This window comes from Syngnathus typhle, linkage group LG14, assembly GCF_033458585.1.
Source record: "Syngnathus typhle isolate RoL2023-S1 ecotype Sweden linkage group LG14, RoL_Styp_1.0, whole genome shotgun sequence".
Taxonomy (NCBI): Eukaryota; Metazoa; Chordata; class Actinopteri; order Syngnathiformes; family Syngnathidae; genus Syngnathus; species Syngnathus typhle.
Window position 1 is genome coordinate 410,897 of NC_083751.1, and position 21,817 is coordinate 432,713.

Sequence of the window (21,817 nt, forward strand, 5' to 3'; positions counted from 1 at the left end):
AATATTCCAACCGTGGGCGCGCAAAGCCCTTTCAGACATTTCTTCTGCCATTTGTCTTGTTTGATGACTTTGTTGATTCTGTGTCTCCTGGTTTAATACAGGGGCCAGAAGGAAAGCCGGGCTCTCCAGGAAATAGGGGACGAAGTGGAAAGAAGGTGAGAAGATGACTACTAACAAGCAGCCAGCCAGACAGCCATTCCTGTGCCTTTTCCAAAAAGTCTGCCTGCCTGCCTGCCTTTGCCTAGGGTGAGAAAGGTCCTCCTGGTCTTGGCGGTGAACCCGGAGACCGCGGCGACATTGGCCCAGCGGGCGAGGCGGCGCCAAAAGGTGCCAGAGGAACTCGAGGGCCTCCTGTTAGTTGCCACTTCTCTTCATTTGTTTCCAGCCTGTTGACAACACTGAATGGACTGCTCATTTACACTCTGCGCAATATTGTCCCCCAATTACTGAAACGTGTATTAGTGTGCAGTGTGTATAATCCTGATAGCATAGACTATATTGCAACCATAATTAACTTATTAATTATTTTAGTATTATAATTATTTGATCATATATTTAAAAATATATCTAATATACTATATATACATTCTGATTTCTTATTATCTACCGATTGCCAGTGGTACAAATACTCAACATTTGTTTCAGGCTTGAGAGAGTAATAGGAAATTCCAGGTCTGAAATGTTTTTGCCCAAAGCCATTTCAAACATGTTGTGATAGGTGCAGAGAAAAGATTTATCTGCCCATCGTAAAACCTCAGCATGTGCGTGTGTCTGAAGCCACGGTTATATTTAGCTCAACCGCAGTCCAAAAAGACCCACCCGACTGCTATTGCTGTGAGCCGCGGTTTATTTTTGTATTCTCCCCCCAACTTTTTAAGGGTCGGCCCGGCATCATGGGAATGGAAGGGCAACCGGGATTGGCAGGATACGCAGTGAGTTGCTCTCATATTTGCTCAATGTGCAAACACACGCACACATTGCCTTGCATAAATCTCACACGGCCACACAATTAGGATAAGAAAAATGTAGTCTGGATTGTGGCTCCATCCCTCCTTGTCTTATCAGCAGCATTCAGCGGTTTTCCTCCAAATCACCTCCATAAGAACACTTCTTGTCACTTTCTATTCTGATAATCATGCCCAAAAGTGTAACATGAATCCAAAAGAGAGAAATTAGGTCTGAATGCCGATTCTCTCACTACCAACCTTTTTTTGTTTTTTTAATAATCATCAATACTTGTGAAGATCAATGTGAAATATGTAGCATTTTGTTTTTTACAGTGTACAGTGCTAAATTGGCTAAGAGAATACACTATTTGAATGCATTTACTTTTTTGGAACAGTTATTATTTGTATTGTGTTTAGGGTCATCCTGGTAAGCAGGGGCCTATTGGACCCCCGGGGCCTAAAGGTGAAAAGGTAACACGAGCCACACATCTTTCATGATTCTAATTTCAAAATTTGGTGTCAGTGCTCTATCTATCAGGCTTCTGAGTACAAGTTGGTGTGTGTGTGTGTGTGTGATTGTTGTGTTTTCAGGGTTATCCAGGCGAGGACAATAAGACCCCAGGACCATCAGGGCCCTTAGGTGAACCAGTAGGTCTTGCTTTGCTTTCAAAATCCTTTCTGATCTCCCCACATCCTGTTTATAGCAAAGATCATCCCATTGGCGCACCGATGAATGTTTATTATGCCATCCTCACATTATTTGAAGCGCAATTCAATAGTTGAGGAAACATGTGGAGACTTATTTGGAGTATGCATTTGTTTTGAAACAGGGGACACCAGGAGAGAGGGGAGATCGTGGGGAACCAGGAGACGAAGGATATCAGGTAGCATCAGGAAATCAATGTTTGCCAAATCCACGATACCACGTTGGATGACCAAAAATCAACGAGTATATCATATTGCAGGGACATACTGGTACCGCTGGACCTCGTGGGGCTGTAGGACCACCGGGCTTACCTGTAAGTCACTATACATAAATTGCTGCGACTCCACATGTCATGGTTACATATAGTAAGTGCAGGTTAAATAAATGCTGATGACCTCCGTACTCTTTTCCATTCGACACTCAATTCTACTGTGGATGACTATTTATTAGATGTGAATGTTAAGATGATCCTAATGAAAAGAAAGCAGGCAATTATTTGTATCCTTGGTTCAGGGGTCAGCAGGCATGCCGGGGAAGCCGGGTCGGAAAGGAGAGATGGGCGCTCCGGTGAGTCAATTCACATCCCTTGAAACACACAAATCCACACTTAATGGGGGAGTTGGCAACAGAAAGAACTAACGTTCTGGTATTTTACTTTTCTTCCAAAAATCTGGCCAGAGTTATGTTTCATGTTAAATGGAGATGTATGAGCAAGGAATTGCAGTGCTGCTGCCGCTGCTGCTTTCTGGTCTCGTATTGTTTTCAAGTCAAAGGAGAAATAAAAGAATCGGCCAGTTGGAGTGTTTTTGGAAGTGGCTGGACTTTGAAAAGTATTTGGATTAAGAAGAATCATTTTACAGCCTGGATAGAACACACTACTTGTCAAAGTGCCCAAACGTCACAAGGCACTAGTCCATGTCCATTTCTTTTCTTTTTTTTTTTGTCCTTTGTGGTTTAGCTCAATCTTGTTGTTGTGTCAGAGAAGTCAATGTTGTGAGATTGAGCACTGGCAGAAAACAGGAACTTGCTGGATGTAAACGGGCCATCGTTCATATTGACTCCTCGATGTCAAAATACTTGCGCAAATGATGAAAAGCAAGAGTGTATTTTTCAAAATGCGATTTGTTTTTGTTGTACCCAATGGAGACGAGACAGGGCCACGTATTCATTAGGCACGGTGCTGAAAAGTCTGGAAAGTTTCCGTTGCTCACTGTGTACGTGCGCCAGATAGTATGTAACAATGTGTTATTCTTCATGTCTGTGTATGTTTTATTCGCTGTGTGTGTTTGCTCAGGGCTCAGCGGGGAAGAAAGGTGCAACGGGTTTGAATGGAGCCCCCGGAGTTGAAGTGAGTATCACATATCTTCAATCCAATCGATTGCAAATAAATGACAGAAAAAGTCCAACAAAGGGCACGTTCATAGGATTGTATTTGGTTGCGTGTGTGACTTTCTTTCTCTCTTCATACCTTGTGTATAATAGTATCACTGTATTTCAGTCGAGTCAAATCGATTTAGGTATACGTATGTAGCCCTGAAGCAATAAAACCCATTTTACATGGCCACAAGGTTTTTGTTGATTTCGACTTCACACAAAAAAAGAAAATAGCCTCTTTTCACATCATCTGGAAATGACGCTCCGTGAAACACTCTTGTAACATTGATGCCATTGACATTTTGCAGGGGCCAATTGGTTTACCGGGACCCAAAGGCGTGAAGGGTTACCCTGGACTTGATGGTCCTTCTGGACTCACTGGCTTACCAGGATTAGCAGGAAAACAAGGAAGACAGGTAGGTAGCTTACTCTACCTTCAAATTTGGATTTTGTATTGAAAAGGTCAGTGAGTTTCCCAATATGTAAGTTTTTGCATGTTGCGTAACTGCCATACCATTGATAATATATATATATATATCGTTGATTGTGTTGCCTTTTTACTCGTAACACTTGCTTGAATTTGATGTGCATTCCAGTGATGACCTTTGTCATTTCTGAATTGAATCCACGTTATCTAATTAAGAATAATAATTCATTAAATTTGTGTAGCGCTTCTCACAAAGCCAAAGACGCTTACGAATTAAGATGAAAGCTCAAGTGTGCTTGTTATGCAAGAGCTTCTCAGAGCTGACACCTTTGGGGTTCACCTTGCAAATTCCAAGCAGGTTCATTGGGGGCTTATCCTCTTTCATCACGTCCACAGAGGAACAGAAGCCATATGCGAAGCGACGAAGCACTCACTGTGTTATTGTAATCGCTCTCTCTCTCTCTCTCACTCACTCCATTCTGCCTCAGCACACTGCTGATGGAGCAAAAAAGTGTTTTGGTCTGCAGCGTGAGAAAGCTGCTCTGTGATAGGCGCTGCCTTTTTTCACTTTGCTTTGCAATGTCAAGACGCGTATATTAGGAGCAGGAGGCCATGCCTGCCGACATCAACAGCCATGCCCAATGTTAAGAAGTCCGATCGATCCAAATAACGACATGGAATTGTCTATTTTGCATACAACAGTATAAGAATGTTTTTTTTTTTCTTTCCTCAAATCAACACCTCTATTGTGATGAGCCTCCATTGGCTGTAGCATTATCAGCACACGCTTGATAAGGTCACCTACTCTGGGCTCTTTTCAGGGCCAGCGAGGCTTATTGGGACCAACTGGTCCTCCTGGACGTCCAGGACCTCGAGGGAGCATCGGACTCCCAGGACCACCCGGAGAACCCGGACCGCCGGGTCAAAAGGTGACCCGGCATAATCGTTTGACATTTTGATTATTAGCAGTGTTTGAGAAAAAAAACAATGGCTGACATCAATTCTTTTGTCGGTCCAGGGAGAGATTGGCCTGCCAGGAGATCGGGGAGTGTCAGGGGTCAGAGGGCTGGAGGGGGCTACAGGTGACCAGGGAATGAAGGGTGAGACAGGATCCAAAGGGCAACCAGTGAGTACTTTGCATTTTTCCCCAATTTTGATGTTATTGTTCAACTCTGACAATGCAAAATAGCGCTGTTCTTGGACATTTTAAAGCGATGCCAAGCCTTGGCATGTTTGAACACGGCCTTCTCATGTGATAGCTTTTGATGCTTAAATAGTAGTGACTTTGAGACTTTTCCATCCAAAATGGAGTCAAAGAATTCGCTTGAGAAGATGGAATTTCTCCCGCTAAGGCCAAGTTATATAAGATTGTCTCACTCCACAGAGCCAAAAAAAGGTGCTCCACTTTACTTATGTAAGGGCTCAAGAAAAACAACGTCGAGTCCTCTCCCTTTCTCCATTGATGTTCATGTAACACAGAGCAGATTTCAGCCCTAGGGTCGGATCTTTTACACCGTTCGGCGACTAGCAAAAGCTTTTGGCTGGAAAAAGGATCTGTCTCCAGGATGTGGATGACTGGCTGTGTAAACATTGTGGCTGCCACCCGGGCCAACAGACAAAGTTGGGCGCAGCCATTGAACCCCGACCGACCCCGTGGATGAATGTTCCAGTTGATCCAGACATGAACCATTTTTCATGTGGCCAGCCTACTTATTTCAAAATGCAGAGGGCTTGTTTAAAGGACAGCATGCATTTCTTCTGGGTTACCGGAGGCTTTGTTTAAAAAAAAAAGAAAGAAAAAGAAATCAGGTCATAGACGAACTAATTTGTACCCTGCTTTTTTGATTCTTAAGCATTCATTCCAATCTTATTTTGACAGGGGGAACCAGGTCGTCCGGGGCTTCTTGGTTTGCAGGGCTTTCCAGGTCCAAAGGTCGGTGGAATCTGCTGAGGCATTAAAGTACAATTGAGATGGGCTTTTCAGTTGGTTTCGACTACAAAATGATCTCTCTGGTGACACATATCGATCGGCCTTTTGCCTCAGGGTCCGAATGGTGATGTGGGACTGAAAGGTTTCCATGGTCCCAAGGGCCCGACGGGTACACGGGTAAGTTTTGGGCAAATCAGTTGAAACTTACAGCAAGATTCAGACGTATACTTGTCAATTTCCCTCGTCAAGGGCCCGACGGCTACGCTGGTAGGTTTTGGGCAAATGGGTTGAAAGCTACGGCAAGATTCAGACGTATACTAGTTCCTATTTACTATTTCAATTTCCAGATCAGCCATGCTTAACACTCGCCTCTTTCAGGGATTCACTGGGCCAGTGGGGCCTGAGGGAAAGATGGGCCCAATGGGAAAAGCTGTAGGTTTTTTTGAATAAAACGTGTCGCTTATGTTCTAGCTAGCAGATGGAGTACATTCCCATGTTCTTTTTGTTTATTTTCCATTTCTACAGGGGCCACGAGGTCCAAGAGGAAGCGGGGGTGAAATGGTAAGGTCCCATTCCAACCTCCATATAATCAAACAGTTTGTTTATAACTGTGTGATTAGATAACTATCCCAATCTGCTCGGGCGGGGCGTCAGATTTAATGTCAGAAGATTTCTTGTTGCAAAATCACTCCTGGCTCCATTCACGGTGCAGGCAGCACGTGGCTGTAAATTGAAGACGATGCACAATTGCAATTGTTGTCGTGTTTCTGCGCGGTCGCTTGATCCCAGTGGCATTGTCACGCAAAGATGAGTTCCCCGGTCTTGCTCCGTCGGAATATGTCGTACGTACACAGCGTGTACATACTTTGTTTTGTAACACCTTCACAGCAATTCGCCATGTCTTTTAGGGGCCCCAAGGGCCACATGGAAGTCCAGGACCCAGAGTAAGTTGCATAATACGACTTGTTTGTGTGACTGAAACGATATACAACAGTTTTTATATTGATGCTCGCCAATCCATACAAAGTCTCTTCTTGTTGGCTTATCCTCTTCAGTCCACATTTTTTTTATGCTTCTCTCTGTCTCTCTCTCGTTCTCTCTCTCTCTCTCTCTCTCTCTCTCTCTCTCTCTCCCTTAGGGCCCCCCTGGAGCTCCAGGACCTACAGTAAGTACGATAAGAACATACACATGAGCACATTCAGTTGTAGACTTTTTATAGTACTCGAGAGCATTGGAAAACAACACGTTTCTGGACTGCAAAGTGGCCCTCAATACGTGTATGGATTTTCCTTGAATAGCAAAAAATGGACGGATCTGTGATCTTGACCCCACAGAGGCAACTAGTTGATGACCACAGCCTGTCTGACTCGAAAGCCGCCCTCGGAAACGAAGAGGTGATGTTTCTAATTCATTCCCTAAAGGTTGAAGGCAGGGTGACGCTGTATGCCAACGTGGCCATAAATGTTAGGTGGATGATACTTTTCCACATGACTGACAGGTCCTTTTTCCTAACTAACATGTGGCCTCGGCTCCATAAATGTTAGATGGATGATGCTTTTCCACATGACTGACAGGTGTTTTTTTTGTCATTTGTGACCAGAGTTTTCAAAACTCACAAGTGGGCCTACCAGACCAGAATGCCGAGATTTTTAAGACTTTGCATTACCTGAGTGGCGTTATTGAGAGCATCAAAAAGCCAGTGGGAACCAAGGAGAACCCCACTCGTGTCTGTAAGGACCTGCTGGACTGTCATCCAAAGCTCAAAGATGGTGAGGGCACACTGACGCTAACATGTCTTCATAGGTATTTAACCTGGAGCTCACGTTTTCTTTTCTCTCTTTCTATGTTCGTGCGGATTTGAAGGCTGGTTCTGGATCGATCCCAATCTTGGCTGCAATTCAGATGCTTTCCAGGTCTTTTGCAACTTCACCGCAGGGGGTCAGACCTGTTTGCATCCACTGGCCTCTAATAGGGTAATAAGGAATCACAATCACATGTCATCTTTCATCATTCATCAAAATGGTCCTTTTCCTGAAAAAGCAGACATTTGAGAGCCCCGAATGATGGCATCTGTGTTTGTGCCTGCAGATGGCGTTTGGTGTAGGAAATGTCCAAATGAAGTTTCTCCATTTACTGAGTAGCGAGGCCAGCCAGAACATGATACTGCATTGCCTGACCGCTCACTCCAACAGCAGCACAGACACCGGCTTGGGCTCTCCCGGCCCCCCCAAAGCAAAAGAGAGCGGTCGTCTTCGCTTCCGAGGCTGGAACAAGCAAATGTTTGAGAGCGACACACTACTTGAACCGTTTGTGGCAAAAGATGAGTGCAAGGTAGGAAGGAATCGGTCTCTGTCCTGTCGTATCCCTCCCTCCCTCCATCCGTCCCTACCATACTCCCTCCCTCCCTCCCTCCATTCATTCTTTCCTCCGTCAACCATTGTTTTTCAGATCCAAGATGGCAGCTGGCATGAGTCACATTTCTTCTTCTATACTCAGGAGAGCCAGCAACTACCAATTGTAGAGCTGGAGGAAAGTCCCACACCACGTGGCAATGTTAAGCGACATATCGAAGTTGGCCCCGTGTGCTTTCTTTGACCCTCTGCCCAATCCCCATCATACTCATTGATTTGATAGGAAGTTTAAGGGGCAAATCTTTTCTGGAGATTGCCTATATCCGACCCATGAGAGATTTTCAAAGACCCAGACCATTTGTACGGAGCAGCCATGTCAACCGATTGGATTAGCTGTATTTATGGAAGATACCCTCGTGAGGATAAAGCAATTCAGAGAACGTTGGCTCGTTTAATCAATCGCTCGGCGCTCAGGTGGGCTGTACTGTGTGAGTACATATTGGCCCCAGATCCCAGGATGGATGAAGCTGCCCGATTTCATCCAACGCCCACAGACACCTCCCCTGGCCTTCGTAGACACGCACGCCCAGCCCATCCTACGCAGGGGCCCATCCAAGAAGTGCGTCAGGCCTCTGAAGTGGAGCACTGTTAGAACTCCAAACGTATGAGTGCAATAGCATGCGGACGTTATGAAATGATTTCCCTTCAAAGGCTGTGTGGACATTGTTCTCGTGAGATTCTAGCGTCGATCGGACCTGCTCATCTTGACAGATGGTGCTCTACCTCTACCTTGCTTTTTAGAATGCTTGCTCTCAGATTAAGCTTTGGTGCCTTTTTGTATGTACCGGTTACATCCAGGTGTATTATGTCGAGTTGGTCGCTTTTAATTTATGAACCGTTATTTAGCGCGCTACGTAATATTGTAGCGTAGCGAACATGCGGCAGGTTCTTCAGGGGAATCCTATCATTGGTGCTGCAACAAAGAATGAGTCATCAGTAGGTTGATTGCGTTTCCTGTGTATATTTTGCCATCATACTGTATGTTTATTTATAGCCTCTTTCACATTACTGTTCAACAGTAAGTTATACTCTCAGAGAACTCTCGGTTCGTCCACACTTATAGAAGTTTCCGTAGTGTTTTCCTTCACCTGCAACTCTATGTTTATAACACTGTTGAGTTTATTAAGTGGACTGGCAGCTACAGTGGGCCAGAATTAGAAAAAAAGAATCACAGCCACCATATTCTTAATTTATAGCAAAGTACAATGATCTGAATTGTGTGGATGAAAAAAAGTGGGGTGCATATGTGTAAATAATAAATATGGTGTTACAAAGAAATGGACATTTTATCCAACATCTTTAACGGAATGAGCCATTTTTTGATGGGAGCAGCTTTCCAGTGAAAGATGATTCAGGACGGAACACAAACCGTCCGTCTGTCTGTCTGTCTGTCTGTCTGTCTGTCTGTCTGTCTGTCTGCCTGTCTGCCTGTCTGCCTGCCTGCCTGTCTGCCTGTCTGCCTGTCTGTCTGTCTGCCTGCCTGCCTGCCTGCCTGTCTGCCTGTCTGCCTGTCTGTCTGTCTGTCTGTCTGTCTGTCTGTCTGTCTGCCTGTCTGCCTGTCTGCCTGTCTGCCTGCCTGTCTGCCGGCCTGTCTGTCTGCCTGCCTGCCTGTCTGTCTATCCAGATTTTTTCATTTTAATTTTGCGATATTCCTTTTTATTTTCTGTACAAACATTACACCGGAAGGCCAACATTTCCGCATTTTGTGATACGTAAATAAACACAACGCTGGTTTGATGACTCTCGGGACGCCATACACACGCCTTGACACTGGGAGGCGCTAAAGAGCGTGTATAAACCGGATCTAGTCAACAAGTAGCCGCACGCTTGCATGGTCGCAGGCGGAAGAAGTTTTGTTGACATCGTTTGCCAACGTGACTTACTCGTAATGTTTAGTAGGCTTACTCCATCAATACGCATGATGTCATTTGAGGAGAGGCCAACGGGCAGTCAAAGTCCTGACGAGGAGGCGAGGGGGACCAAAAGAAAGATTTCACTGTCCAAGTAAGTGTGTGCAATGCAAACCAACTTGTGTGTTCTCGTGCTGCTGTCATGCTTTTAAAAGCAAGGAGCAAATGCCAATAACATCGCATCGAGATCAAGGTATGGCTTCGTAAATGAACACGTTTAACGTTGTGAAATCGGCGTCGTTTGCACGTTTGCTGCTGCTTCTTCCTTCCTCGTCTTTTGCCCCCCTCGTGCAGGAATGATCGAATTCATCTTTTCTTTTCGCAGTTGTGGTGTGTGTGGCTTTGGGGAGGCCAAGTACAAGTGCCCTGCCTGTCTCACACGTTCATGCAGGTAGGAACACCGACGGCCAAGCCAACTGTCATGATGGCCTTTCAAAGACATGGAATGAAGAATAGTAGTCTTTATTCTGGACTACGTAATGCAAAGTCAATGGGTGAACAGAGTTGGTTGAAGAGAAAAAAGTCAAAGTCTGCTTTATTGTCAATTTGTTCACATGTCAAGACACACAAAGAGATCGAAATGACGTGTGACAGGACAGTACACAATATACGTACATGCAAGTAAACAACACAAAAGGTCAAAACAAGACGGCACAAACAATGAATAAATAAGAGTGATGATAAATAATAAATAAAGAAATAACATGACAAATAAGAGGAGCAGCAAAAATGGAGCTAGTGTGTCAGAATAGAGCGCAAAAGTACAGGACGCTACACAGCCGAGGGAAGGGGGAGAGAGTTCAGGATCCCAACAGCCTTTCGGTAGATGAGTTTTTCCACTGAATAATGGAGGCTCGAGTCCCATCACATTTGCAAATATGCAGCAGTTCATCTGGATATGGCTTCGATGTAGTAAGTCAATCAGTATTCACTCAAAAGTGTGTTACTCTTTGTCCTTTTGTCCCCCATTTCAAGCAAGAAAGCCAAGTAAAGGGACATAGCTTGATTGTGTAATACGCACGCACCATCGTTCAATCTTATTTTAGCAGAATATTTTTGACTGGACTGGCAGAGAGTCATGTATTTGTTGCTTCTATCTGTTTTGGTTCGAGGCCTCCAATAACATGCTTCTGCTAGTGGCAGCAATCGTTGCTCTAGTCCTTGACTCGTGTAGATGTTGAAACCTTTTATCGCCTAATCCTCAAGAATCTGCTGGCATATTGAAAGTCATGCCTGAAATTGTTGGGCACCAGAGGTTGTCCGTAAGCGTCTTTCATAAAGGCCTGGAGTTGAAGGCATCCGTCAGCATTCCTATTGCTTAGTTGTTTTTTTCAATTCACTGTTATTCTATCTGTAGCCAAATACCTGTCTCTCATCTGTGAAGATTTTCTCTTTTTTTTCGGGGTTACCAAATTCCTTTACATTTGAACAATCATCCTTTTTGTTGCGTAAGCAATGTCATCTATTCCAAAGCGACACAACGGCACATCTGCCAACTGTCTTTGGGGGTTTTCAAGCTGGTTGAGCCATTTCACCTGAGATTTTCTTTGCTTCCTTCCTTCTCTCTGTCTTGAAGTTTGCTCTGTGTGAAGAAACACAAGGAAGAATCTCCATGCAGCGGTGTTCGAAACAAAAGCGCCTTCCTGAAACTCTCTCAATTTGATGAAATGACTCTACTCAGTGGTAAGCATGGCCTCATTTCCAACATTCATACAAGATGCTTTTTCTGTTTGGGTGTAAGAAGTGCTCCTTGTCTGTTCTCTCCCTAGATTACCGGTTTCTCGAGGATACAGGAAGATTTGCTGGTGGCGCCCAGAGAGACAATCTCATTCGTGCCCATGTCCGTTACACTCCCAACAGAGTAAGCCCAATTTGCTCTTCTATTGAGTTGCATTGCAAGTCGTGTCGTGTAGTTTAGATGCTTCAAAGGTAAATATGGAGTGAAAGCAGGGATTAACACTGAAACACAGTCACCTTTAGTGATGCAGAATAGATGTTTGCTATTTGGACACATTTGTCCAAGAAGGCTGGATGGATGGATGGATGGATGGATGGATGGATGGATGGATGGATGGATGGATGGATGGATGGTCCTCGCTGGCTGGCTGGCTGGCTGGATCCCTCCCTCCCTCCCTCCCTCCCTCCCTCCCTCCCTCCCTCCCTCCCTCCCTCCCTCCCTTCATTTTCCTTTGTTGTTCAGGTGAAAAATCTCTTAGTAAATGCCCGGAAGATGAACATCGCTTTGAGAAGCCTTCCCAGAACCTTCACCAAGAGTAAGGAAAACTCCAGCATCTTCAATTCAAGGTAAGAGGGTGATCTGATAAGGACGCCATTCTTTTCATACGGGAGAATATGACACACAAGTGCACGGCCTTTGGGAAAAAAGTCCAAATCCTATCGGAAGAAAATCTTGATTGGGAAATCACAAATGTCAGTGAGAAGGAATGTAACACCTGTTTGTCAGTTGTGCACAAAGGGCTTTTCATAAAGTGCTCTGTGCATGGGGGTGAGAGCAAAAGTATCAGTGACTCAGCCAGTTGATTAAAGGCAGTCTTGACGCATACCGGAAACGGACAAAGAGCCATCACCTATTATATCAAACAAAATAAGCAGCAGAGTTCGAGAACCAGTTCACTTGAAAAGAGTGACATCAGCATAACATTTAACACATTGTCATTGTTTCAATGAACAACTCATAATCTAACACACAGGAGCTTTCAGTTTTGTTTTTGTTTTTTTGCCCACATAAATAATTGCCAGTGCATCCTGATCAACAGCGCACTCCGTATTTATCTTTTGAAATATACTTTAAATTCTATCCATGGCAGGTAATTAATTCATGGTGATCCGGGAATTTTTCACAGGCTAGCCTGAAATGACTAAAGCCCCCGTTTTTCCCAGTTGCATAGTTTCCATTTGCTGTAACAATGCTATCACACCTGGTGCCCCACCCACATTTCTTGCATGTAGAAACGCATCAAGGCTTCCACACGTATATGCAAATACACACTGACGCAGTAAACTATGCCAACAGGCTCCTAAATTCCTTTCCCACCGTTGTGGAGGGAATTCCCCCCCCCCCCCCCCAAGACTCGTTTATTCATGTCTAACCGTTAGCTGCCATTTCATTTGCCCCGACGAGACCAAAACGTGTCGAAATAAAAGTCTCTAGAGCTACGTGCAGCAAATTCACATTTCTTAGCGTATTATGGATCCGAAAGATTCGACCAATATTCGCCATACATCTCATTCAGGCCACTATTTTAACATAGCGGACGGACTAAAGATGATTTGAATTTGTTCCATTTAGGGAAAAAATGTTTCTGTGGCACTTGAAGCTCGTGTTCCCTCAGAGTGGGACAGAATTCAGCCAGGAAAGGTAAGCCTCAAGGCAAAATGGAACTTCTGTGAACTTCATCTACAACGTCATTCATCTCTTGATGGACAAATGAAATTTCATTTCAGGGTGCGTGACACGCTAAGACTGGAACAGATCTTGATGCCTTATATCCACCCGACAGAGTCAGACCCTATAATACGCCAGAAGTAAGCCTTTTTATCGGGATTCCAAGTGTGCAGCTTAGCGTTGACACTGTGCTAATATGAAAAAACAAATCTATTTCAGGTTGAAGCGCTATGTATGTACCCCAATAGAGGATGTCGGCGTTTTCATGAAGGAAGAAGGACGCAAAGCAAACTCCGTCAGGTGAGCGATGAGTGATTGGAGAAAAGCGCCACTTCTTTCCAATTGGAACATGATGGAGCTGGGAGCAGTTCACTCTGGGCAATTCGAAAGTGGAATAGAAACCAACCCCTCTGGAGAGGAGCCCAACTGTGTGTAGAGGCCAGTCCAACTACTAGGTCTCGTCTGGACTTATCTGCCTCGCACAGCGGCTCCGGCTCTGGCTCCGGCTCCAGCTCAGGTTCACGACTTTGGCTACCACCCAGCTGTCTACATTGCAGGGCAAAGTCCCATTCTGGAAGTGTGCATTGATTGACTTGTTGACTCAGGAGGCGCTTTGCAGTCCTTGTGCTTTTGGCAACATAAACAATAGCGCTCCAACGTTTGCCAGTTGCGGTGCACTACAGTCTTTTGGTCACGGCAGCCCAGCAAAGGGTTTTTGAAAGGCGTAAAAGCAAACCCGTTTGGACAATTTGGTAATCGTTGAGCATCCCTAATACTTGACAGGACGACTTTGAGGCAAAACTCGAGTCATGTGGTCCCTAACAAGCAAATCCTCCAAGGCCACGGCAGCTTTTCCACATGGCTTTGATTTTTGCCGAAGCCCACTTCTGACAAAATTGTCACTGCGCCAGAATTGAACACAAGGACAGTGGTTGGCAAGGAACCTGCCTGTGTTGATCATGCACATTTTCTCTGGACTAGGTACCATCAACTGGATTTACAGAAGAGCCTTCGAGACAACCTGCGCTACAAAATACTCATCGAGTATCCTTTACTCCACGTGGTACTGAGCGATCATTGGAAGGACTTTGCGGTGGAAGAACCAGGTAAATGACAAATGCATGACAAATAGCTCCTCGTTCCCGTCGTCCAAAAGCTTGAACGCGTGAGCATTTCTGCCCGATGCTTTGCATCGTTAGGTTTCTCTGTCGACACTTCTACTTGCTAGGTGGAGATGAGCTAGATTCCAACGGGATCAGATCATGGTTTCTCCGCAACGGGGACTGTAAACAGCCCCTGACAAAATGCAATCGGGTGGTCTGCACTACATCACACTTGAAGCCAGAGAGAGGATCAAATAGGGCTTAGTGTTCTCAAATGACCTCATGTGATGAGAAATGACATCGTAGGAGCCACCTGTACGTACGCTCCCTGTCTTCCGGCTCCTCTCATGATTCAGACACATGAGGCTTTGGTGCTAATAAAGCAGCACACTTGGCTTTTCTCATGTCATGACTCTGTCAGGTCCATTCCGGATGAATGACCCATTTGTTTATTCGGGTATGTTTTCCTATGATAAGGCCTCGCCGCCGTCCGTCTCACTGTTTTGATGTCATGTCGGTCAAAGAAAGATCCCGATAATGACGCGCGCGGGAAGCTTGAGGCAAAGTGATAACAAGCTATCAGATAGCATGACATGCAGCAAGGTTAAGTTTTGGAGGCTCCAAAGAGGCCTATTCTAACCACCGCGTGCCCTGAGGACTTAGCTGGGATACGTGCCAGCGCACTCGCGCCCTTGGCCACCATGAGCGCTTTTGAGATAATGGACGGACGGATATTCAATTGCTCTTAGAAAGGATGTAGCCCATTTGAATGATGCTCCAATAGCAATGACACGGTCATTTCTTGGAATAGTTTCTGGGAAAAGATGTCGTTCTCAAAAGAAATTCCAATGGTGACGTGCCAAATAAGCTTTCCATTCTTCCCTCCTTCCATCCATCCATCCATCCATCCATTTTCTTGCGCTTCTGCGGGCGGAGGGGCATGAAGTTCCTGGATTGTATGCACAAGCCTGTGGCCATCTCGGCACCCCAACAATAGAGTACATCTATTTCTTCAAACATTTCCGTGTTGTGTCGCGGGGTGCTGACTTGGAGTGAAAGGCAGACTGTAACCTTGATGTCAAGTCTTTTGGTCTGGCTGTGTTTTATTCCAGGCACTTGCTCGTATTTGATGGTCAACTTATTGACCATTGAAAACATTGACAGGCCCCGACACAATTTAGTTTTTGTCTCGCAATGGATCTTTTATCACTCCATTACACAAAGTGATTTTGTCTAAGGCCGAGATATCAATGCAGTAGAATTACTTATGTCAACGGGCGAGGCAAACGCCAAGAATGTTTGCCAAATTTGCTCTAAGCCGCCTCCGTAAGGGTGCTATCTTATTTTGAATGGAATGTCCAATCAAATGTAGGTATGTGAATCATTTGCTTCCACTAAATGTTGAAACAAAGCTGTTTTATTTGACATGCCAGTCTTCCTTTGTCACGTCCACACCGTCTGGTGACATAACTGGTAGCTTGGCATGTGGCCCTATTGTGAGCAGGGGCCAAAGCTTAGCTCTCCCTCCCTGGTCCCTAGCTCTCATTTGCAATGTTTACTACATAGGAGCAAAATCCTCGCACTAAATCCTAGCTGCATTTCAGCTCATGTTCCATTTCAGCCAAAGTCTCTGATTTTGATCTCTATCCAAATTGTTTCAGCTGCGCCGGGCAACGCTGAGCACGCCAGCGACGACCTCACCCTATCTTGCCCTCTGGCCACCCTCACAGCAACACCACAGCCCAGCCCAGAATCGCTGTCGCCGCGAGAGAAAAGACTCAAAAGAGAATTGAGGGACGAAGAATTAGAAGAAGGGGAGATTGCCGATAGTGAGGATGAAGGGGAGACGGAGGAAAAGATTGCCACCATGATTATTAAGACCTGTGATGAGGATGCCAAAAGCAAAGACGGACATCATTGTATTAAGGAAGATGCAGCAACTGTTGACAAGAGTGGGACTGCCGGGGCCACTACAGAGACTGACGACACTTTAGTTTGAAAATCACTGAAAATCAAGGCTAGTAAGTATAAGGCTGTGCAAAGTATTTTTTATTTTTTTTATACTAAGGAATAAACAATTGTCACGGTAAACAAAGTATCATCTCAGTGGTTTGTTTGCACACTTTGCACGGATGACGCATTTTCCAGGCCCACATCTGAGCGCATCCCTTTTCACCTCCAACTGCTACTTCTGAAAGAATGATGCCGTCCGTCCGTCCGTCCGTCCGGACAACATTGAAAGTTGGCTCTCAAGTTTGGAGTCTGCTTGATCCCTCCCTATTTGAAATCCTCCCCAATTTGCGCAATCTCCACGTGAGCGAAACCAAAATGCCACTGGGCTTCCAATGGCAGATCCACAACAACTGATGATAGATTGCATATTTTCGATTGTCTAGCAAGTTGACATAATGCATGTTTCCTTTCCGACCAGCAGGTGGGGCTTTTGATTGTGACTTGCACTCCAAAGAAATGCATGCTCCCTTTCTGCCCTGAAGTTCGGGTTAAGAATGAATAGCGATCGGCCGGCCCCCCCCAAGTTTGTGGTTGCATGCTGTCATGTCATTGTATTCTTCATCCTGCTTTAACCTCACATGACATAACGGCCCATGAAATTTGAATGCATTTCTCATGTCAACACTTTGAACTCAGGAGGTCAATGATGGGCTGATTTCATTGGTCAGAGTCAGAGGCGTCTGTCTGCCTGCCTGTGAAAAGGTTTTTGTCTTTTTCTGTGCGGATGAGCAAAATGAAACGTTTTGCGCGGTTGAGCAGCCGAGGTTGTTTCGATCAAGTTATCTTGCGTGCAATTTGAATGTGAAAAAGGTCAGCCAGCCCTCCCTGCTGCCCTTCTAGCTGAAGGAATGTTACGGATGATATAACATTGAAAAGGATTACATAACCCAGCGAGGTGTATTGTGTTAACAAGACCAATGACAACTTTCCAAAGGGCTCTGATGAAAATGTGCTGCGGGGAAGGAAGCAGCATGAAGGATTCAAAGAGCAAAAACAAGATCCTGACTCTGTTTTGACTGGAAATGAATTGAGCGCTGCAGGGGAGGGAAGGCACACATCTCTGTGATTAAGTCAACTTTCAAGTGGCCACATCCTGCCTGTGCAGCGTGCGGCTCCCTCCGAGACGATATACGTATCTATCCCGCCCCGCTCCATTGAGAAGTTCCCCCAATCACATCCACTACGCCTTTTAGACTTTGCAATTAGATGCCAAGTGAGTACAAGGGACAGACTATATATTTAGCCCATCCTGGCAAAAGTGAACATTCTGCTGCTGCTGCTGCTGCTGCGCGTTACTTTGCAACATCTGAAGCCCATCAGGATGTCTGAGCCACTACTGCATTCCTGAGCTACTCCCAATACCTGGATCAAAAAAGAAAAGAAAAGCCAAAGCCATGGCTCTCACTCGCCCACTGCAGCTATCTAGCACCAGGTGCCAGCCAGGCCAAAACAGCAGCAATGACTTTTTGGTTGTTGTTGTTGCTTCCCTTCCTTACTTAATGAGGGCCATCAAAGTACCAAGCTGATATTAAAGAATGGAAGGGCTGCTGCTGCTGCTTCTGCCGCCACAGCGGCAACATGCTCTTACGGTAGCTCCGAAACGTTTTGACCGCAACTACGGGAGCCCTTGCACTATACTTGGCAAGAAGGGACATAGCCAATGAATTCAAGTGATGTCATTATATAATGACATCAATTGTATTGAGAGCAGCCTTTAAGACTGGGCTCTTCTATACGACTGTATTTATGACAACTTTGGACCTAAGGCCTTCTCGCAGTCTTGCCCAGATGAAAAAAAGAACTTGCTTCAGAATAGCATTCCGAAGCAATAGAAAGTCAGCATGCGAGTGTTGTTATATAAGACACGGACGGGCCCTACTCAGTGTCTGAGAATTTGTGGGATCTGCCAATTGATCTAACAGCAGCCGTTTCATTGGAAAATACTGTGCGTTGTGGTCTGAAGGCAGCAAAATGACACGGTGTCATATTCCATAAATAAATTCATTTTATTTGTAGCATATAAAATTAAATCATTTTTACAATGTATTCCAGTATGACGTAATATCCAAATAAAGTAGCCATAAATAATATTATTAAAACCATTCATCCATCCATCCTTTGACATGTTTCGTTTTGTCTCTTTTCATTCACTAGCTGCCACAAAACATGAACGATAATGCCCACGCCAGGAAGTCATGCAACCGACCGCACACTCGATAAGGTAAGAGGTCACACTGTGGGACGGTACGCAAATGGATGTTTGCACCGCACCGGTCGGTCTACAGTCTTGGCCATGTCAGATGTTACAGATCAAAATATACACACAGTGAAATGATATCAGCAAATAACACGAATGTACAAATGTTAATTACATTTTGCTCCATAACGAAGCCAGCATGGATGCTCCCTTAAAATGAAGCGATTGTTAGAGTGCTGATGTAGTCACAGCAAACAGTGCACTTCCAAAAGTCCTCCTCATGTAAGCCCACAATTCCTTGGGAATTTAGTTACAACAAGAAGCTAGTAGATTGGTGCCACCCCTGGCCTGGCCTGGCCTGGCCTGGCCTGCCCTGGCCTGGCCTGGCCTGGCCTGCCCTGGCCTGCCCTGCCCTGCCCTGCCCTGCCCTGCCCTGCCCTGCCCTGCCTGCATTCATCTGGACTTGGGGCTCGAGCAAGCAAAGTCTTCACCAATCAGTCTTTGAACTTGTGGATATCATTGGAGAGGCGGTAGAAAGGGTAGGAGGCTTCGTTTGCACGCGGGCAGTCGTAGGTGCACTTGCAAGACTCGATCATCATGATGTTCTTGTTGAAGGTCTCGCCGTCCTCGCAGCGGAACTTGACCCGGATGGTTCTGGTGTCGTGAGGGCTGCAGCAGCGACCGTCCACGCACGCTCCGCAGTACTTGGGTCGGTACTTCTTCAAGCTGGAGCAGCCGGCGTAGGTGAACTTCACTGGCTGGCTGGACTTTTTGGTTCTGCTGCATTTCTTTCCTTTCTGCAAATGAATGAACAGAGCAGGGCGTCAGCCGGGAGGCGCTGAGGCGGTCTGCGGTCGGAGGTGGCTCAAGCTTACCTTGAGACTGGAGTAAGGTGACTGGGTGCACGGTCGCACTTCACAGATCCGAGTCTCCTTGACCAGCTTGCACTCGCCGTCGTCGTTGTTGTTGGTGACTCTGGTGGAGATGCCTGTTCCGCAGCTCTTTGAGCACTGAGACCAGGGTGTGGTTTGGATGATGCACTTCTGCCTGCCAAACATCTGAATCTCAGCTTGCGGCCTGTAGGCTGTTTCGGAAGAACAGCAAACGTCACGTTAGCGGCAAGCTCGACTGGACTGGGACGTTCCGTCGAGAGCTCCTGTTCTTACCGGCTAGCGACTTGAGTCCCCCCTTGACCATCGCAATCAGCTCGTTTCTCTTGGTGAGGTCTCTTTCCAGTTCATCGGCCGTCTTGTCCTTGCCAAAGATCTTCTCCAAAATGTCTGCTGCGTCCTTGCCGCCGTGGCCGCACAGCCACTCTTCGCAGCACTGGCCTGCCACCTTGACCAGCCTTGGGTTGGCGCAGCCCAGATTGGGCAAAGAGAGCTCTTGAGGGCACAGCGGGACGCAGCCCACGGCACCGTCGATGCACGTGCACTGGTGTTTACAGTTGGGCTGGAAGCTTTCTCCGTTTTGGTAGATCCTGCTGTTGTACTCGCAAGGTCTGCCCTCTAACTTGGCTGCAAGGGAGACAAGAAAAAGAGGAATGTCACTCTTGGCCGGCTTGCGCTTTGAGGTTGCCGCGGTGCTCGGAGCGGATCCGTCCGGCCGGCCCCGTGTTTGCTCCATACCTCGGCAGATGCCACGAGTGGTAGCGGCGGCAAAGGTGGCCCCAAAGTTACACTCCAGCCCTTTGGTGTGGTCGCAGGGCTCGGTGAGGCTGCAATCCTCATTCAGCTGCCTGGCGCAAAGTTTGCAGCAAGCGCAACCGTCCAGGATCACGCTGACGCCCGCTGCGCACTTGGGCATCTCCAGTGGACACTCGCAAACGGATGAGCAAGAGGAGAAGACCTGGACATAGCAAAAGAAGACCGTGGCTTACAATCTCCCCTTGGAAAATAGTGCTCACTCCAAACGAAATGAGGTGAAATGAACACGAGGCACTCACCAAGTCGATGCTCCCCAGAATGGTAACGGCTACAAAAAGGATCATGGTCATCTTTGGAGCAAACAGGAATCCTTTGACCAAAATGCGTGGACGTGAAGTATTCCCTCTTGCTGTCTTTGTTGTGTCGGCTTCTTCTCTCTGGAGCTCCAAGCTGGTCTTAGTCAAGCTCTCAGTGTAGTCTGCTGGGCTCAGGGCGTCCTCCCTCCCGCCTTATATACTCTACGGGAAGCTGACGTCGTCCCCGGGCTGCCTGCTGAACTGTTCCCAAAGTATGCCAGGAATGTTTCTCGGCCTTTTTCCATCCAAGACCCAAGCTCCGCCCTGTCTAAAGCGTGGGCTTTTCTTTTTTTCCTCTTTCTCTCACTCTCAAATGGCTTCCCCCCCACCCGGTCTTGCCCATAAGAAGGAACTTTTCCCTCTCATATTTTCCCTTCTTCTTGTTTCCATATTGTTTTGATCCAAAGCAACCTTTAGACGTGATAGTTTGGTCATTTGGTGAAAGTTTGCGAAAATGTTTGGGTTTCGCTTGCTCTCTCCTATCCCCTATCAACACCAATCAATGTTATTGACGTTCATCACAAGTCATCATTGTCCTCCTTGTTCTGACGTCATTTGGACAAGTAGTACTATTGTTTGCTCAACGTTTCCGTCCGTTCGTGTTGACAAAAGCAGTGGCGTGCAATACGTTTCCCAATCTATTTGTGTCTCTCCGGTGCCGACTGCCGACTTAAGCGCTTCCAGATGCAGCGCCGCATCCAACACAACGCAGACGTAACTCTCTTACCATATTTGGTATGGCACTTGCCTCCAATAGGAGCATATTCTCCCCTTCTTTTGGCCGACAGGCAGGCAGGCAGGCAGGCAGGCAGGCAGGCAGGCAGGCAGACAGGCAGGCAGAGCCCACGGTGCATTCCCGGCCGCTGCTTAAATATGCTCTTTGTGGAGGGAAATTGCCGAGCATTCGTTGCTCGGAGCAACTTGATCACTTTTCACCCCATCTGTCTGTCTGTCACATTTCTGAGGGAGAGAAAAAGAATGCGCTCCGATTTTCCGCAACAATCGGATTTGGATTCCAACTCATTTCATAAGCATCATTCAATTGGATGGAAACACGAATTGCTGTATGGTGCTGAGTGCGATCATTTTGGAAACGGTGACTGGACTTGTGTCGTTGTAGGCGCACGTCTCTGTCTGTCTGTCTGTCTGTCTTCCGGACACTAGATGGGGACATTTAAGAGGATGATCATTTGGCATCCTTTTTGTTTGATTGTGACAAACAGATTGGCAAACGGTGTGGTGCCGCAAGTACTTGGACTGGAGATGCGCGCGCGCGCGGGTGCGCGGGCGCGTGCGTGCCAGCGTGCGTGTGTGAGGAGACGATCCGGTCGGGCTGGGAGGGACGGAGGGAGGTGTCAGTGTTTGCACATGCTCGTGGGTGGTTCCTTGTG

The 21,817-nt window shown here is 46.4% G+C and overlaps 3 protein-coding genes across 6 annotated transcripts in view; 2 read left to right on the forward strand and 1 right to left on the reverse strand.

Moving 5' to 3' along the window:
- The window catches only part of LOC133166691 (collagen alpha-1(XXIV) chain), a 33,879-nt gene extending 24,806 nt beyond the window's left edge, over positions 1-9,073 (forward strand). For 3 of the 4 annotated variants that reach the window (XM_061296824.1, XM_061296825.1, XM_061296828.1), the window contains 23 exons: positions 102-155; positions 246-353; positions 879-932; positions 1,365-1,418; positions 1,539-1,595; positions 1,778-1,831; positions 1,913-1,966; positions 2,167-2,220; positions 2,948-3,001; positions 3,336-3,443; positions 4,276-4,383; positions 4,473-4,580; positions 5,334-5,387; positions 5,499-5,561; positions 5,763-5,816; positions 5,910-5,945; positions 6,293-6,328; positions 6,523-6,549; positions 6,683-6,778; positions 6,985-7,153; positions 7,248-7,357; positions 7,473-7,715; positions 7,833-9,073. In XM_061296824.1, coding sequence (XP_061152808.1) covers positions 102-155; positions 246-353; positions 879-932; positions 1,365-1,418; positions 1,539-1,595; positions 1,778-1,831; positions 1,913-1,966; positions 2,167-2,220; positions 2,948-3,001; positions 3,336-3,443; positions 4,276-4,383; positions 4,473-4,580; positions 5,334-5,387; positions 5,499-5,561; positions 5,763-5,816; positions 5,910-5,945; positions 6,293-6,328; positions 6,523-6,549; positions 6,683-6,778; positions 6,985-7,153; positions 7,248-7,357; positions 7,473-7,715; positions 7,833-7,979 — 1,902 coding nt within the window. In that variant the 3' untranslated portion in view covers positions 7,980-9,073. The remainder of the gene's footprint in view (positions 1-101; positions 156-245; positions 354-878; positions 933-1,364; positions 1,419-1,538; positions 1,596-1,777; positions 1,832-1,912; positions 1,967-2,166; positions 2,221-2,947; positions 3,002-3,335; positions 3,444-4,275; positions 4,384-4,472; positions 4,581-5,333; positions 5,388-5,498; positions 5,562-5,762; positions 5,817-5,909; positions 5,946-6,292; positions 6,329-6,522; positions 6,550-6,682; positions 6,779-6,984; positions 7,154-7,247; positions 7,358-7,472; positions 7,716-7,832) is intronic. The other variant, XM_061296826.1, reaches the window with a different exon arrangement.
- Positions 9,074-9,594: 521 nt separating this feature from the next.
- Positions 9,595-16,310, forward strand: znhit6 (zinc finger HIT-type containing 6). The gene is made up of 10 exons (XM_061296835.1): positions 9,595-9,799; positions 10,031-10,096; positions 11,282-11,388; positions 11,475-11,566; positions 11,906-12,009; positions 13,016-13,084; positions 13,171-13,251; positions 13,331-13,411; positions 14,093-14,217; positions 15,876-16,310. Exons 1-10 carry the CDS (start codon positions 9,627-9,629, stop codon positions 16,211-16,213), a joined length of 1,236 nt encoding a protein of 411 aa, XP_061152819.1. The 5' UTR covers positions 9,595-9,626; the 3' UTR covers positions 16,214-16,310.
- Positions 16,311-18,209: 1,899 nt separating this feature from the next.
- On the reverse strand, positions 18,210-20,580 carry ccn1 (cellular communication network factor 1). Its single transcript, XM_061296837.1, has 5 exons — positions 20,370-20,580; positions 20,053-20,272; positions 19,591-19,941; positions 19,300-19,508; positions 18,210-19,221 (listed from the first exon to the last, which is right to left on the reverse strand). The coding sequence occupies exons 1-5, from the start codon at positions 20,418-20,420 to the stop codon at positions 18,919-18,921; spliced, it is 1,134 nt and encodes a 377-aa protein (XP_061152821.1). The 5' UTR covers positions 20,421-20,580; the 3' UTR covers positions 18,210-18,918.
- Between the last annotated feature and the right edge of the window lie 1,237 nt (positions 20,581-21,817).

Coding starts and splice junctions, on each gene's coding strand:
- znhit6 (XM_061296835.1), top strand. CDS start 9,627: ATGGTCGCAGGCGGAAGAAGTTTTGTTGACATCGTTTGCCAACGTGAC. Junction 10,097..11,281: donor TGTCTCACACGTTCATGCAG/GTAGGAACACCG, acceptor TCTGTCTTGAAG/TTTGCTCTGTGTGAAGAAAC. Junction 11,389..11,474: donor TGAAATGACTCTACTCAGTG/GTAAGCATGGCC, acceptor TTCTCTCCCTAG/ATTACCGGTTTCTCGAGGAT.
- ccn1 (XM_061296837.1), bottom strand. CDS start 20,420: ATGACCATGATCCTTTTTGTAGCCGTTACCATTCTGGGGAGCATCGAC. Junction 19,509..19,590: donor GGGACTCAAGTCGCTAGCCG/GTAAGAACAGGA, acceptor CTTCCGAAACAG/CCTACAGGCCGCAAGCTGAG. Junction 19,222..19,299: donor CACCTTACTCCAGTCTCAAG/GTAAGCTTGAGC, acceptor ATTCATTTGCAG/AAAGGAAAGAAATGCAGCAG.